At 41.5% G+C, this 17,045-nt stretch overlaps 2 protein-coding genes across 2 annotated transcripts in view; both read left to right on the top strand.

Annotated features, from left to right (window-relative positions):
- The first annotated feature begins 288 nt into the window (after positions 1–288).
- rpl29 (ribosomal protein L29) lies at positions 289–3,097 on the top strand. The gene is made up of 4 exons (XM_080000380.1): positions 289–329; positions 796–847; positions 977–1,041; positions 2,875–3,097. Exons 2-4 carry the CDS (start codon positions 811–813, stop codon positions 3,010–3,012), a joined length of 240 nt encoding a protein of 79 aa, XP_079856506.1. The 5' UTR covers positions 289–329; positions 796–810; the 3' UTR covers positions 3,013–3,097.
- A 1,005-nt stretch (positions 3,098–4,102) lies between these two features.
- Positions 4,103–17,045, top strand: part of iars1 (isoleucyl-tRNA synthetase 1) — a 55,503-nt gene continuing 42,560 nt past the window's right edge. The window contains exons 1-11 of the mRNA XM_080000312.1: positions 4,103–4,125; positions 4,631–4,754; positions 6,343–6,499; positions 6,686–6,805; positions 6,934–7,016; positions 7,407–7,524; positions 8,328–8,475; positions 12,481–12,568; positions 15,265–15,325; positions 15,531–15,626; positions 16,423–16,545. Coding sequence (XP_079856438.1) covers positions 4,636–4,754; positions 6,343–6,499; positions 6,686–6,805; positions 6,934–7,016; positions 7,407–7,524; positions 8,328–8,475; positions 12,481–12,568; positions 15,265–15,325; positions 15,531–15,626; positions 16,423–16,545 — 1,113 coding nt within the window. The 5' untranslated portion in view covers positions 4,103–4,125; positions 4,631–4,635. The remainder of the gene's footprint in view (positions 4,126–4,630; positions 4,755–6,342; positions 6,500–6,685; positions 6,806–6,933; positions 7,017–7,406; positions 7,525–8,327; positions 8,476–12,480; positions 12,569–15,264; positions 15,326–15,530; positions 15,627–16,422; positions 16,546–17,045) is intronic.

Raw genomic sequence — 17,045 nt, 5'->3', positions numbered from 1 at the left:
TCTATAACTTCCTTGAATGAATTCACAGATAAAATAAAAAGATAAAGGAGGGAAGTAAGATTAAAAAATAAAAAATAAAAAATAAAAAGTCCAACATATCTGCCTGACCACACACATAGTTGTTCAACTGAACATCATATTTTACGGACACGTGGGGACATCGGTTCAACGCAATCTCTCGTGTCCTATTAAACATGACCACCAGGTGCCAGCGTCGCCCCTGATAGCTGGACGTTCATGTGGCGGCTCCATCTTGGATCCGCGGCCCGCATTTGAGCTTCCGGGTCCCATCCCTTTCTCTTCCGGTTGTCGGCGCGTACGTGTGGCAGGTATACATTTTCGCTGCACAACATACTTAGATAATCGAGACTCATCCCTCCATATTTTCCACGCTCAGCCGCAAACGTCGGAAACGTGCGCTAGAATACGCCCCGCGCGATGTATTCATTCCAGTATTTTATTTACTTTGGCTCCCCTAATTCAGAAAAATTAGATGAGAAGTTGGCGTTTTCTAGTCGGATCTACCCTACGGAACAGTACAGCCGTGTAGTATAGAGTCATAACAAATACAGTTGTTTGCCAGCTGTGCCGCTTGTTGTATTGTCCATAGCAATTCATCAGTTTGTTTGTTTTTTAAAGTCAACGTTTTAAATCACAAAGCTGTGTTTGTTGTAATGCTCGTTAGCCAGTTTCCGGCTAGCTAGCAACGGCTAATCATCAGCCCCTCTGCTAATACACGCCAGGCCTATTCAACAACATGTTCAGCGGGTGACCATTTACATGTCTGTTCCGCAGATCACCAGAGTTGAAATGGCAAAGTCAAAAAACCACACTACCCACAACCAGTGTAAGTATATCGGCGGCAGCGTTGCAAGGGTGATGCTGAAAGTTCCCAAACGTAGACGGCTCAATTCCATGTGTTGTGTCAATGATTAACCGGGCAATTGAAAAACAAAACTGTGTTTTCCTCCTGCAGCACGCAAAGCCCATAGGAATGGCATCAAGAAGCCCAGGTCCCAAAGATACGAGTCTCTAAAGGGGGTAAGGCTTGCACACACTATGTTGTGAGATGTTTTGTTTCACAAAGAAATCGGCTGTCACTGCTAATTCGTTGTTCAGGAGCGAATGTAGACAACTCAAAAAGGTGTCAGGCATTTGAAATGGAGGCGATCCCTATTGTTTTGGATGTAATTGTAGTACAGGATTATCATCAGTCTCCTCATCTCGGTATTCTAGTGTTTGTTAGATGCCATGCTTTGACGGGGTTTGCGAGGGATTTTGAAAATGTAAGTGTTCGTTCCGGATGATGGCTGTTTTGGTGATTAGTTGGCGCAAGCCGATTTCCTGACCATTTACACGAGTTGCCTACCACTTGTAATTGAGTTGTTGATGACAAGTTAAGGATGGAAGGTGTTGCAGCTGGAATGCGAGGGATCAGTCTAGGGAATAGGTGCAATAATGACATAGTGTAGACATAATGTAATAATATAAATATTTAGTTTGGCCCATTCATACATTCTGTGTAGATTTCAGTTAAGTCACTATGTATTGTACAAACAATGTTCAAGTCTATCGTCACCAGTTGCTGAGGATGGGATGGTGATCGACTTAAGACACCTTTGCATAGAATTTATTTCACAATACATCTGTCTATTCTGCTGAATGGAATTAAACATCAAATATGCAGGTAGTAGCCGTGGACACACTTCACGACTTTCAAAGACATCAGGTCGCTGTACTGTTGACACTACACAACTTTCTGTCTTGTGATCGGGAATCTCAAAATTGTTGTGGTTTCAAACTACATGACTGATCGGTGACAGGGGTCACGTCACGCCTTACAACATCTTTCGACAGGAGGAATCTCCGAGTCTTGTCAGGTCTCTAAAGTATGTTTTGTCACAAACACCGGAAATGACGCATTACAATGCATGGGGCAGGATTTTTTTTTTTTCCTATTCGATTCTTGGTCACTGTAAAAATAAAAAAAATAAAAAGAATAAAAGCAGAATTTAAATAAAAAAATATATTAAAAACCTAGGGAAGAAAAATAAATAGGTGTTTCTGGCTACTGCTCTGTGCACTCACACTGTCTGCTCTCATTGGCTGTAGCTCATTGCGTCACTCCTGCTTGATATTTCGCCGGCGTCTGCGAGCCATTGGTGAGCAGTCAGATCGCCTTGCGCTTATGGGCGCGCTATGATTTGCCCTGCTCGGCGAGTGGAAAATCGGGCCCGAATCACGTGGTCCGAACTTGGTATAATCGTAAATGCATTCTCATTCAGGGTTGTGCCTCATGAAACCTTTAAGATGCTTAGCTGGACATTGAAGCTGAAATAGTTGTTTTTTTGTTGTTTTTTTTAAGTATGAGCTGTCTGTTTTACCGAAATCTGTTAGCATTAACGTGTCCCACCTGTGATGGTCCAGTCAGTTATGGCTACACGAACACCCGAACAGGATGCCTCTTGCATCTGCGCTGTCTGTGTATTCAGTCTATGTGTGTGAAGGTTGTCAAATTTGCCGGATCTATTCTTTGCTGCTTGCCACATGTAGTTATTATTTGCATTATTTGCCTGACGGAGTGTTATCTCAGTAGATAATCATCCGAAATATAAACATGAATTCACCTTTTTGAAGTGAGGTTTGACACGAGCAACCTTGTCGAGAATAGTTTAAGAAAAAAAAGATTGATTTAAAAGTAGCACTATTGCAGCCTTGTATGTTTATGTACTTAACAATAGGCTATATCTCAATAGTATGCAAATAACATTTTGTTTTTGTTCCCATTCAAACACTTATTTTATTTTTATTTTTTTATAAAATGTTCACATCACATTGAGTCATAAAATCTTGTTTCCTTTTTGGTTGCTGCAGGTAGATCCTAAGTTCCTGAGGAACATGCGCTTCGCCAAGAAGCACAACAAGAAAGGCTTGAAGGCCGTGAGGAAGGCGGCGGCAGCGGCGGCGGCGGCGGCAGCGGCAGCTCCTGCGCCTGCTCCAGCTCCGAAATAGATTACTCGATGACCAGTCACCCCGTCATCTGTTAACGTTTCATGGAGTCAGTCACAATAAAACTATGCTTTGTTAGCAAAACGCTTCTGGATTCTACCTCTTCAGTGGCTAATTCACGAAATCAGTCAAAAAAAATAATCAGTCAGTCATTCACGAAATGTGGTCCTGGGTTGAAGTTGGGTTTCCACAGCAATGTTATGCAACGTGTCATAAATCAGTAATACATAAATGAAATATTCCTATTACAACACTAATATCCTAAGAAAGTAGTTTACTGGTGTAGGTTGTCCATGAAACAGCCAAATTTAAGTATTCTCAGTGACCTCGTTTTAGAGTGTGCAGCGCTTGGCGTCTCAGTGCATTAACTTCCTCCACATGGAAAGAGCCGTCATGGTGCCGCTTTAGTCGGCCTAGATGCCTAACCCCTCTATTTTTGGGCTCAAAATAAATAAAAAGGTCCTTTTCACAGGCTGAAGTGTTAACCTAAAACTATTCAGAACTTTAGTTTTTTTACGTGTATTTATATATACATAGTTTTATATTGTGTGTGTGTGTATATACAGTATATATTGTTTTATATTGTATCTGTCCCAAATTAGTCGCTCCAGAACTTTCTACCATTGAATGGCATGCCTATTGTATGGGTTTAAGATATTTACAATTCTCATCTATTAAAGGATCCAAACATATATGAGCAAACTGAATTTCAGGCATTGCACGCCAATACTCCAGTTGCTGTAACGCGGCCAAAGAAAGTAGCTCTAGTGCAAAAGTAACTACTGTAACGCTGCCTTCACGGTATACGGGAATTACGGTCTGCGCTCGGTGCTGCCGGACGTGTGTTTGTCCCCCAATAAAACACATTTTAACGAATAGATTAGCGCCACAGCGCTCGGTAACCGCACGTTAGCCAGTTTTGAATCCGTTTGTCCACCTACAATGGAGCCCGTGGGTTATACTGTCTTCGAGGCCGGTCCCGATTTAAAAGCCCCCGTCGTTCCCCACCTTCCCCGCATCGCCGCACCGGGAGTCCCGTTCAGCCGCTTCCGCTTGCGCTTCGTTGCATCATTTCCTGACGCGTCCCCCTGCGTGCCAGCCGGCGACAGAGCACATGTGAGTATATAGATGGCAGCCGTCGGAAGGGCCGGGTTTCTGACTGACCGAGGCGGCGTTCCCGAACGCCTCCGTCGCCGCGCCCGAGTGTGCGAGCCCGGCGTTCCACGGACGTGTTCACACGCTGGGGTTCGCGAGCCTCGGAGGCGTCCAGCGCCACAGTTCGCCGGTTAGCTTAGCCGCGTAGCTAACAACAGGGAGGCGTCGTCCCTGTGCAGCGGCAACACGCCTCTGGGCTCAATTCAAAAATTGGGACAGAATTGTGCAAATGGCGGCGCGGCTGTGTCATCGTGGCCATGTGGGACATTTGTCCAAATGTGCTAGAACAATGTGTTCCACCCCCTCCCAGACGAGTCCCGATAGACTGGTCGTGTCAGATTCCTGCTTCTGTGATCGCTCACTAATCATGTTCAATGGTGTACGTTGGCAGTAATTGTAGGAGTCGTTGCTAATGCGCCTTTAGTACAGTAACAGCGCAAGAAAACACATCCATTATCCCGAATAGACGCCATGGTGGAGCCAGTTCCCGAGTCCATCGACTTTCCCTTCGAGGAGGAGAAGGTCCTGCGAATTTGGAAGGAGGGAGACTGCTTCCGGGAATGCCTCAAGCAGTCCAAGAATAGACCCAAGTAAGTCACCAAGACGCTGTTGGTGTGTTCGCTGTCATCGCTCAGTCCAATTGTATTTTATTTTATTTTATTTTTTACCAGTCTTACTTCTCCTGTAAAATCTCCCTTAAAGTCCTCCCAACACTTGCACGATCTTGGTTTTTCCTGTATCGACTATGTACCGTGAATATATTTCATTGTCAAGGGAAGTAGAGGGGAAAAATACTGACCGACGACTTAATTTTGGGCACTTGCTGACACCAGCCACCGATATGAATACCAACATTTTCAGTTCTAACAATGATGAGTTCACTCATTTCGAAGACGCTGCGAGTCGCTCTTAGTTAATTTACCGCTTTGGTCGGACAAATTCAGGTATAACATGAAACTGTCATTTTTACGAGTAAAAGCGCAGTGCCTTTCAACAATGGCATCGGTGTCCGCGCATCCCCGGTGTTAACTGGAGGGACATGTTGTTAAAACTCCTTTTGGTTATCTTTAAGACAACTTTTGTTATCCGAAACTACAAACTCTTGCAGCGTTACATCTGCCAAAATGCGGAGGGGCTATTTTGAGTGGAGCATCTTGTTTATTGAACATGTTGATGATTATTATTATTATTATTATTTATTTTTTTTGAAATGTGTGTTAATAAACAATGATTCATACTTCACGTCAACCCCCTTCACCTACAGCCTTGCTTATTTGTTGCATCTCATCTGTTTTTTTGCAGACATTGGCTGTGCTTGCTTTTTCTTGTCCAAAGTATTTTTGCCATCGTTACAGTTGGAACACGTTGGAACTTTCAATGTATAATTTCTAACCACTAGAGGGAGCACCGCCTCCTATAATCTAGCCAATCAATCCTGTGTGGGAAGAAACCCTTATTGCCCGCAAGAGCCTTTTTAACCCCTGAAGTTTTGGCTCCTCCAACCTCCTCCTCCTTTTCAAAAGATTAGTACATGCCCGTTCAAAATTGACGACTCTCTAGAACATTTTAATGGCACAGCGGAACAAAATGTCAACGATTCAGTCCTGTGTTCCACAATGGAAGATGAAACTGGTGGCAAAAGTCATGCGTGCCCGTTCAAAATGCCAGACGTTTTAAGTCATTTTACTCCTGAACCCCGAAGTGCTGTCGATGCGCTGGTGTGCACCTTGCATGGTCGTTGCTGCCATCGATGTATGAATGTGTGTGGGTGAATGGGAGGCGTATACTGTAAAGTGCGCTGAGTGGTCGCCGGACTGGAAAAGCGCTATGTAAAATGCAGTCCGTTTACAATTTACCATTTATTGTGCATAATCTCCTGGTGCGTTGCAAAGACATTTCACTGCATATATGTATGAACGTATGTATGTGACGAATAAACCTCTTGAATCTTGAAATCCAGGCAACCTCTATTTTTCTTTCCATTTGAAGTCTTTCAGGATCAATGCTACATCAAAGTGCTCCCTTCTCAGACTAAAGTTCAGATTAGAGGAGGTGGTCACGGAAACCAATGTCACCATATAGCTACTATAAGCCCTGATATTTGAGATAATATTGCCTTTGACCATAAATTGTTAGCGAAACAGGATGTTGTCTGAAGGCCTTCTGTCTGCCACACAGGTACACCTTCTATGACGGGCCACCCTTTGCCACTGGTCTGCCCCACTATGGACACATCCTGGCTGGCACTATCAAAGACATTGTCACCCGTTTTGCCCATCAGAGTGGCTTCCACGTGGACAGACGTTTCGGCTGGGACTGTCACGGTCTGCCTGTGGTAAGAAACCTCCACTCGGTAGACGTCAGATTGTGTTGAGTTTTAATGTGTTTGAGTACCACAGCATGAATGAGTGTAATTTTTTACTTGCGTATTGGAATGCATGTCCTATTTGTTCCTAATCTTACTAGTATTGTGCCTCTGACATTGTTTGTGTTTTGTCTTGCCCATCGTGTCTTCCTACAGGAGTATGAGATTGATAAAACGCTGGGGATCAAAGGGCCGGACGACGTCGCCAAGATGGGCATCGCTGAGTACAACAAACAGTGCAGGAATATCGTCATGAGATACGCTGAAGAGTGGGAGGTGAGCAAGGAGAAGATGTGGAAAATGCCTCGTTGTTGCCCAGTAGTGTTCGCGTTGGGCTTTTTACTTATCATTGTTAGAGCCTCTTTTCTGATTATTTGTGTGTGTGCGCGCGCATTTATTTGTAGGCTTCGGTGAGGAGGATGGGCAGGTGGATTGACTTCAAAAATGACTACAAGACTCTCTACCCCTGGTTCATGGAAACTGTTTGGTATGTAACCTTCAGTCTTTGTTTTTTTATGGCCTTCATGTAAATGATATATCTGCTTGTGCACACTTTTGGCCCTGGGGGTTCAGCATTTCATTGTTTTTCTATTGAGCCGTATGAGATTTTTGTCTCAAACGATCTGTTTTCTACCAACAACCAACCTTTGTATTAAAAGTGGCTGAGAATTGTCTTACATCTTATATCTGATCAATCTCTATGATCAATCTAGTTTATGGTTCCACTTAACTAGAATAAATTCTCCCAGTCTCTAGGTATAAGCGTCCTACTCTGGACATTCTTGCCCTCATCTGATATTTTGGTGTTTTGTTTTTCCTCCCTATGGATGTCTTTTGTATATCGCGCCAACAACACATTTCTTGTTTCTTCTCCCAGGTGGGTGTTCAAGCAGTTGTATGATAAGGGTCTGGTGTACAGGGGTGTGAAGGTCATGCCTTTCTCTACTGCCTGCAACACCCCCCTCTCCAACTTTGAGGCTAACCAGAACTACAAGGTGAGACCCGCACAAAGCTCCTCCTCGCTAGCGCGCAGGCAGGTTGTTTCCTTATGGAGAAGAGCTCAAACTGAGGGCGAAATGGTTCATCAGGTCATCGACAAGTCGATCAACAGAAGATTGCTTTAAAAGATAATAATGGATGGAGTTTAGAAGTCTTTCATTTATGACTTGGCCAAAAAGTGAGTGTCTTTGTTCTAAAAATGTTTCAATCATTGGTAAACATATTAAGCAATTTCTAGATTTCTGTCTTAAGCTGAGGTAATTTGTAATGAGCATTTAATGTTTTGACCTAATCACCTTGTTTTACTCTCATTTAAGCATTAAGAACATCATTTCATAGATTACTCTTAAATGACCAACAGCATAATCAATCATAAGTCATTTTGTCTTTGTACTTGAATTACCCTTAGGAATAGTTTTTAATCGAACAATCAAGGTCTGTGTTAGAATTTTGTCTCGTATTTCTGATAGGCTCTTGCTATGCAATTGGTTGTCACCTAAAAAGTATTTTGAGGAAAAATGTACATTCACAATGAGGAGTGCTCAATTAAAAGAGCTGAAGAGCACATGGATAAGGTTTAGGATAAGGATAGGTTTGCTGTTTTTCATCCCGGAAGCCTGGATTGTAAAATAGCAAAGCTGTCCTTTAGTGAGAGCAACTTGTGTAATAAAAAAACAATCATGTTGAAATTGTTGTTCCCCACATGTAAAAACATACAAAAAAACAAACCGGCAATTATTAATGTAGGTGTATAATCAGACTGAATATATTCGCTTTTTTTTCTTTCTTTGGTCTGCAGGACGTTCAGGACCCATCTGTGATTGTCAACTTTCCGTTGGTGGAGGACGAGGGCGTGGCACTGATTGCCTGGACCACTACCCCTTGGACGCTGCCCAGCAATCTGGCTCTCTGTGTCAACCCAGAGTTCACCTACGTCAAGGTCAAAGGTCAGAGCCATGGCTTGGCATCGGCGGTCACAGTGTTCTGCCCCTGAAATTATGTCACGAGTGTCTGCAGGCCCTTAGAATCTTTTTAAATTCAGTTTCGCAAGTATTAGGCCGTTAATTGTCATTAAATAGTTTAAAGCTCATAAAGGAAACTGTACCAATAACAGTTCATGGAATCCTCTACTTCATAACCCTATTCCATCCTCATACCGATTTCTTTATACCTTATTGAATGAGAGAGCCAATTAAAAAAAAATCTGTCTTAAATTTAGCTAAAATTTGTCTTAAAGGTCTTAAAACTGCCCTATACCTGCAAATACCCTGTGTTCCTGTGTACCAAGTCTTGGGGACAATTAAATTCATGACTTTCATGGCTTGAATGATCTTACAGAAAAATACCGAAGAAGAATGGAATTAATGAGTAAATCATTTAGTAATTAATATAACTACCAATTCAGCTAAAATATGCTTATATGGAAACAAAATACAGTTTCCACATGAAATAAAAATGTATTATATTTTATGTTCTTCTTAATAACTGTAAAATTAGCATTGTTTTTGTAAGAACCGGGACTGAGTATTAAAGTGCTGGAAGCATTTTTTGCCCTATTGTTTTAGGATCAGGGGTCCTAGAGTAGCCCAGGAGACTTATCCCTTAGACTTAGACCCAACCCATCAACTACATTTGTGCAAGGGCCAGGATTTTTCGACACAGACACTGGGGCCGGACTTTCAAATAAATAAATGTATTTAGGCCTAATCAGCCCATTGTTTTTTATTTTCCACTTTCTTACACAATTTATTACAATTTTAAAGCCTAAATCAGTGTGAACAGACTCCTGTAGAAACACCTATTCTGCAGCTAGCCACCAGGGGGCGATCAATATAGTTTGGCCTCACTTTTTGGTAGCGTTCATATCTCCATCAATGGTTTTATCTAGTGTCGTAACGGAATGTAGTGGATCCGTACAGATCACTCTCCACGGTTCGGCACGCATGCGAACGGTGGATTAAATGCAAAATGCAACCATCACAGTGAAACACAGTTTTACTGCCGCTGTTTCTTTTTAAAGTAATAATTCCCTAACTCTTGGTGCAGAGTTGCAGTGAAAAGAAGACGGACAAGACAGATGCATGCTGTGTGTCGCCAGTATGCATCTGCGCGTCCGCTGTATCAGAGCGGTCAAGATCCGCTGGTCAACAAATACAATGTGTTTTGAGAGATTCAGACTTCTGAACCGATTTTCGTGAAATTTGGTTTGTTTACATGTGAGCAATTGAACGTGATACAATGAAGCTTTTGACCGTGTACCGTACCTACCATAATGTGTAGCTAATGCTATCAGAATGTAGGACTGTCACTCGCCCCACAGATGTTAAAGGTTATTATTTTTTATGTTAATGATTCATTAAAAATGTTAAATGCATGAGAATAGGAGCAGCGACTGTGGATCCAAGCAAGATTGGATGATCAAAAACAATCGTATCCGTAGAGCAGTGCTATTTGGGACTTGTAGCTGACTCATCTCCCGAAGCTGTTATGCATGCAGTCCTGGACCCTTGGCTTTTTTCCAATGAACCGTGATTTTATCACTAGTAATACTGGTTGTTTGTATGGATGATTCCAACAGGAAAGTTTCATAGTCATCCCAGGTTTGTGTGTTCCTTTCGGGCATTACCAAACCTTGGATGACAATGAAACTTTCCTATTAACCATGGATCGGGAAAAATGGAACAGGTTTTTAACTTTCCCAACAAAGACCATGCGATATATCGTCCCCATGTCTTCATTCTGTTCTGAACAATGTTCAGAACAAAAATCAAAATCTGGACCTTCAACCAAGAAAAAGAAAATATATTAATTTTATTTATATATATATATATATATATATATATATATATATATATATATACATTTTTTTTTTTTTTTTTTTTTTTAATACCTATTATGCTCCTTTTGTGCATGGTAATATTGGTCTCTGAGGTCCTGAAAACATGTTTTTGAAGTATTTTGCTGAAAATGCCACTGGGATTATGCATTCCCTTCCTTCCTCACTCCCTCCTTCTTCCTCCTTCCTTCCTGCCTTTGCTCCCCCTTTCTTCCTTCTTCTTTGTGACATTAGTATTAAATTCCGCATTCATGAATAAGTAATGATAACAAAAACTAAAAGTGAGTGTTTATTTAAATGAAATGAAAACCACCCTATGCAAAGGCCAGACCCCTGAAGAGTGTTTTGACAAATTTTGGAGGTGATCGGAGGAATGGTGTGCGACACAAATTTGAGCGCACACACACGAACAGGCAAACATATATACATATATAAGGTTAGGATAGGATCACAACTGCTTAGTTGTTTAAACCCTGTATTTGGATAGGTTTATATCTCCTTTTGCCCCTGTCAAATCTGTTATAATGGAATCTTTATTTTACTTTATACTGTAGCGGCGTCTCATAATGTGTGTCCACTGTGGGTGATAGACAGTATTGTATGTGCATGCACACTTTCCATATGTTCATGGATATGCAAGTGGTTCACAAGAGTGATGGATGAATTTCAAATGAGGTCAGTTTAAAAAAAGGCCTGTCCTTGCTCAAATATATATATCAAAATATACTCTAGAGAGGTAGCTAGTGGTTTGTGTCCTCGTGTAGCCTTTGGTTCCTTTTGTGAGAATCTGGTGGATTTTTACCAGGATGACCTAGATTTGCCTTGAGTCATGTCTGTGTTCATGGCCTGTATCGTCCTGCAGGGTGCAGTGTTGAAATACAGTTGAGGCAGCTTGCTTAACTGTACAGCCTGCACCATGCTGCATGGGAGACCGCTCTGGAATACCAATGACTGCTGTTTGTATTCTCTCTCATCTGTTTCTATCCAACTGTCCTCATCCCAGTGTCTAACATTTCTTTAGCTTTGTGCCCACCCGATTCTGTACCCTGATAGTTTGATTTGCTCTTTGTCTGTTTTCCTTTCAACTCTTTCTTTCAGGCTTTCTATCTAACTTCATGAGCAGCTCAGCTAGAAAGCAGCAGCTATGAGCTGCGCATTCATTTACCACACCCTTGAGTAGAGGAGGCATCTTTTATCAATGCTGGACCACCCCAAACTCTCTCTTACGCTCACTTAAACTGTGTGGTCTGTTCTGATATTCACAAAGGCTGTGTTAGTTGATCTCCAAGTAGCTCTTCTGGTCTGCTACTCTACTCAGTCACTAGTGGGAAGGAACTTTGGACATACATACTTAACAAACCGGGTGCTCTTTTAGTGGTTTAGAATCATGGGTGATGATGATCAAACAAAATGTAGATTAAATAATTTATTATTAAATATATAATATTCTTGAGCCATTTGATACGACAGATATTAAGAATAAAATGACCAACTCTTTAATCGAGCTTGCAGTATTCTCCTACTTGGCGTGAGTTTCATAGAGTCTCATAGTGGTGTGAGTTGAAGAGTAAGAATGCAGCTAAGGGGTCCACTGTGATCTGTAGGCCTCCTTCTGCACATGCCTGTAGTACAGTTGTGCTATGATTGGGTTCAGGTCTAGATGCACTCAGTACCTAAATCATAACCCTTTATCACAGCGTCTGTTTCAAAGGGATTTACCAGTCCCTCGTTCACTGGAAGCCCTGCCCTTCAGCCCTAATATGGGCACAAAGAATCAACAACTACATGTACACTTTTGCCAGTGTACTAGCGTCATTGAAGAATTGTATACATATCCACAGGAATGTAATAGTGTGGAAGCTGTAAAATGAAAACTCTCAGTATAAGAGCCTGGCATTGAGTTGGATGGAGGGGCCCTGTTTTATTCGCTTACATGTATCTCACCTTGTGTCGATTACGCACATTTTGGTATTTTTTAGTATTCTTAGAGCTTATTGTGCGTAATCACCGGGTGTCATGACATTTCGCTGCATATATGTATGACCGTATGTATATGTATGTGACAAATAATCTCTTGAGCTTGAACTTGAACCTCTGTCTATTTTCTGAATTCCAGATAACACCACAGACAAGACTTACATCATGATGGAGGCCAGGCTCGGGGCTCTGTTCAAGGCTGAGAGCGAATACACTCTTTTGGACAAGTGAGTGATGGGTGGCCCTATACGGGCTCCTGAAGGGACGCGCCAGCGAGAGAGCTACAGGCTTCCATCCCAGCCTTAAGTACTTTGACCACCATTGTGAACATTACACAATGGTGCTTTTATCAGGTTCTGGATAGAGCCATATCTATTATCCATGCAACAAAGTCTCAGATATAATCAAATCCTGCAAACTGGCACCTTCAATATCACAATCCTATACATTGTAAGATTTATAATGTATTGTCAGATTGCAACAGATCTTTAGTGCAGAATAATGTTAAGAGGTGACAAGGTAGTGGGAAATTAGTATTCTGTGTAAATTTAAATTACACAAATAGAAAAAAAAAAACGGGTGAGTGTTTAACGTCAAATTTTGTAATAAAGTTGAGGTTTTAAATCCAGGCCCTGCTGTTTAGAAAAAAAAAACACTGCAATATTATCAGTTTCTCTGGTTTTTCTATGTGTAGGTATGTGTTTGAGTAAAATGAACAATTTAGTTGTATTCTATAAGCTACAGACAACATTTCTTCCAAATCACAAATACAAATATTGTAATTTAGAGCATTTATTTGCAGGAAATGACAACTGGTCAAAATAACAAGTGGCAGTGTTTTCAGACCTCGAGAAAGAAAACAAGTTAATATAAATTTTTACACTATACTAATATTTTAACATACAAAGAGTTCAGAAATCAATATTTGGTGGAATAACCCTTATTTTTAGTGGCTTTCATGCGTCTTGGCACGCTCTCCACCAGTCTTTCGCGTTGCTGTTGTCCTGGCCAAAAAGCATCTCGGCTTTGTCTGATGGCTTGTGACCATCCATCTTCCTCTTTGATCACGTTCCAGAGGTTTTCAATGGAGTTCCGGTCGGGAGATTGGGCTGGCCCTGACAGGGTCTTGATCTGGTGGTCCTCCATCCACACCTCGATTGACCTGGCTGTGTGGCACCGAGCATTGTCCTGCTGGGGGGGGGGGACAATCCTCAGAGTTGGGAAACATTGTCAGGGCAGAAGGAAGCAAGTGTTCTTCCAGGACAACCGTGCACGTGGCTTGATACCTGCGTCCTTCACAAAGACAAGTCTGCCCGATTCCAGCCTTGCTGATGCACCCCCCCGGATCATCACAGATCCTCCACCAAATTTCACAGTGGGTGCGAGGCACTGTGGCATGTAGGCCTCTCCAGGTCTCCGTCTAACCATTAGACGACCAGGTTTTGGGCAAAGCTGAAAATTGGATTCATCAGAGATGACCTTACTCCAGTCCTCTACGGTCCAATCCGTATGGTCTTTTGCAAACCGCAGCCTGGCCCTTCTCTGCTTCTCATTGATGAAGGGCTTTGTTCTAGCTTTGTACGACCTCAGCCCTGTCCCGAGGAGCCTGTTTTGAACAGTCCTCGCCGTGCACTTCACCTACAACTACACCCTGCCGTTTGCCATTGCGTTTGTAAGTCACTTGATGTCATCCTACCGATGTTGAGTGACATTTCGAATGAGTTGGCGGTCATCCCGGTCAGTGGAGAGTCGTTTTCGCCCTCTGCCGGTCTGTCACTTTGTTGTCCCCAATGTCTGCTGCTCGACCTTGTTCTTATGAACTGCCGTCTTTGAAATTTTAAGGATGCAAGTGACCTGATGTTCACTGTATCGCTCTGCCAGTAAAGCCAGAATTGAAACCTTCCTTTCCTCACTCAAAACTTGTCTTTTCAACTCTTTTGGCATGGTCAATAGTTATATATTTGTTTTATTCCAATTTGATTCCCCTTTTTCAGGTACTTTCAAGCTGGTCTTATAGCAAGAGGATAGTGATTAGCACAGCTGTTTTTTTTTTTTTTTTTATGCTTTTTCTTATTAAATAAGATTTGGTGTGTGTGTGTGTGTGTGTGTGTGTGTGTGTGTGTGTGTGTGTGTGTGTGTGTGTGTGTGTGTGTGTGTGTGTGTGTGTGTGTGTGTGTGTGTGTGTGTGTGTGTGTGTGTGTGTGTGTGTGTGTGTGTGGATATATTCAAACTGATTGTTCTTCCAGTCACAGGAAATCTAAATCTATTTCCCAGCTCAGTGATTGATGGTGCATCAAAGGGAGAGTGCAGATCCAAAAATGGGAAGAGTAAGGTGGGGTGCAGTTCACTGCCATGAAGTTAAAAAAAAAAAAAAAAAAAAAACATGAGAAAATGAAGCGGGAAATGGAATGCAGAATATTTTTAAGTAGGTCAATCTTTCCTATTTGGCCAGCACCGTCTTTCTGTCCAACTAGAAGGTTAGGGAAATTCATTTGCTGTAAAAACACATGGCTTATTCCATGATGCAAGTGGTACCATGTTTATAAACATTTTATAAACATTAAAGCCTTGCTATCGCAATCATCTCATCCAGATGAATTAAATTAATGTGATATTGAGCAACGCTCAATTTCTGTCTTGTGAATCAGCAATGCTCAGTATCACACTTTAATATGTACTTAATCTGTTTGACAAATCATGAATAAAGGGTTAACTGTAAACAAGTAATGTGTGTATTTAGATATGGATATATGTATATATAGTTCTCTCTCGATGTTGGCAGGCCACACCGGGGGGGTCTATGAGCCACAGGTTGACCACCACCAATCTTGTTCAAGCAAAACATTTTAATAGTTAGCGAATAACTATACTAAATAATAGCGAAAAAGAGAATCCTATCCTTTACTTTATTTTTGTCTTGCAGATTCCCTGGCAAGATGCTGAAAGGGAAGAAATACAAGCCTCTTTTCCAGTACTTTGCCAAGGTTTGTAGACTCTGTTCTTGCCTGTGGCTGTTTGCACAGTGTGATGCCAGAACTACAGGTTTCACTCTTAATGACCTATTAAATTACAAACTATTATCATCCATCTCTGGCCTCCATTTTACCTCTCAAGTGTTTACTTTTGTTTTATCACTGTATCTTGCTGTCTGAACCATTCACCTCATTCTTCTCTTCCTCTTCACACTAGTGTGGGGAGACCGGTGCGTTCCAGGTAGTGACCGATAACTACGTCAGGGAGGAGGAGGGTACAGGAGTGGTCCATCAGGCACCTTACTTTGGAGCTGTGAGTTGGGCCTTTTTCAGTCTTTGTCCTCACTTTATCCCACTGTTGCCCCTTACCTCCTTATCTTTTCACTGGCAAAATAGAAGGATCCAAAGTAATAAGCTGTAATGGAATAAAGAGATGAATACTGGCTCCCCCCCTCCCCTGGCTTTTGTATTATCATCATATACCAAAACAACTGACTGTTGAAAATTATGTTCCTACTTTATCAGCTTTTCATGCCAGTCTTTGGTACCTCTTTAAGTGCTCAAGTGAATAATAAACAAAAGTAACAATTACCAATGCTCTTCATTGCTACGACATGAATTGGTTTGGCATTTGACATTATTAGCCTTTTCCTGTGTACTTAGTGTAGTGGATGTAATGACTTTGTCAAATGACTCGGTATCTATCGAATACTAAAAAATGGCCAGTGTGTCTTTCTTTCTTTCTTTCATGCACTGCTTTAATCCTCGCTTCACTTCATTTGCATGTAAATGGGTTAAATGTTCCCTGTCAGCGGGTCTGTACATGAAATGGTAATCATATTTTCATTGATGATTTTTATATACTGCTGCTCATGCATTTTTCCATAATGAGGTCATGGCAAACGTATTACACTGATCTCCTTCAAAATATCATAAATATAATATATAGTTTATTTTTCTTACAAAGATATAACCCATTTTATGTCTTAAAACCACATGGAATAGGCACACTGCCAGATAAAGAATTAATGCAATTTATCATTTACAAACTTAGGTCTTACATTGAAGATTGAAAGTTTAGTTTTAAGTTTGTCTTTTTTTTTTTATAGGATGATTTTAGAGTCTGCATGGAGTACAACATTATCCAGAAGGACCAAGTCCCAGTCTGCCCTGTGGATGCCTCAGGCTGCTTTACCCCTGAGGTCACTGAATTTGTTGGACAGTATGTCAAGGTAAGTGCATGACAGACGTTTACAAGACCATTAAACTTGTAGACATTTCTGATATTCTGCCCTTGGAAAGAGGCTCTGTTGGATGTGTTGACACAAATGCATGATCAATATACTGTCTACCAGGTGAACTCCAACATTTGATCGCCATTTTGCGCAGGGTGGAATCCATGCTATTTACCCCTCTTCCTATTTCCAAATTATTTTTTATTTGATTCCCTTGTTCTTTGAACATGTCTCTGTATTGTCTGTGTCTCTTGTCTTGGTGGTTGATTCTTTTTATATTGGGTTATGTGAGACAAGATAGAATCATTGTCCTCATACATAACTTCACTGAGCACAGGGCTTAAAGTTCTCCGGCACTGTGCCAGATTTCCTGCTAATGGCCGTTTTAGATTCAAACTATTCACAAGGGGGGAAAAAATAAAAAACTCAGTCCAAGTGGGGTTTTGTTTTGGATGCGGTTTATACATCCATGTTCAGCGAAGCAAAGTAGTATTTCA

Source organism: Zeus faber (genome assembly GCF_960531495.2).
Source record: "Zeus faber genome assembly, chromosome: 5".
Lineage (NCBI taxonomy): Eukaryota > Metazoa > Chordata > Actinopteri > Zeiformes > Zeidae > Zeus > Zeus faber.
The sequence above is the reverse complement of the archived record's forward strand: the minus strand, read 5'-3'. Positions and strand labels throughout refer to the sequence as shown.

What these genes read in the sequence shown, in the direction of transcription:
- rpl29 (XM_080000380.1), top strand. Translation starts at nt 811, where the DNA reads ATGGCAAAGTCAAAAAACCACACTACCCACAACCAGT. An exon ending in CCACACTACCCACAACCAGT is followed by an intron (nt 848 to 976) that starts GTAAGTATATCG and finishes TTCCTCCTGCAG; the next exon opens with CACGCAAAGCCCATAGGAAT. An exon ending in GATACGAGTCTCTAAAGGGG is followed by an intron (nt 1,042 to 2,874) that starts GTAAGGCTTGCA and finishes TGGTTGCTGCAG; the next exon opens with GTAGATCCTAAGTTCCTGAG.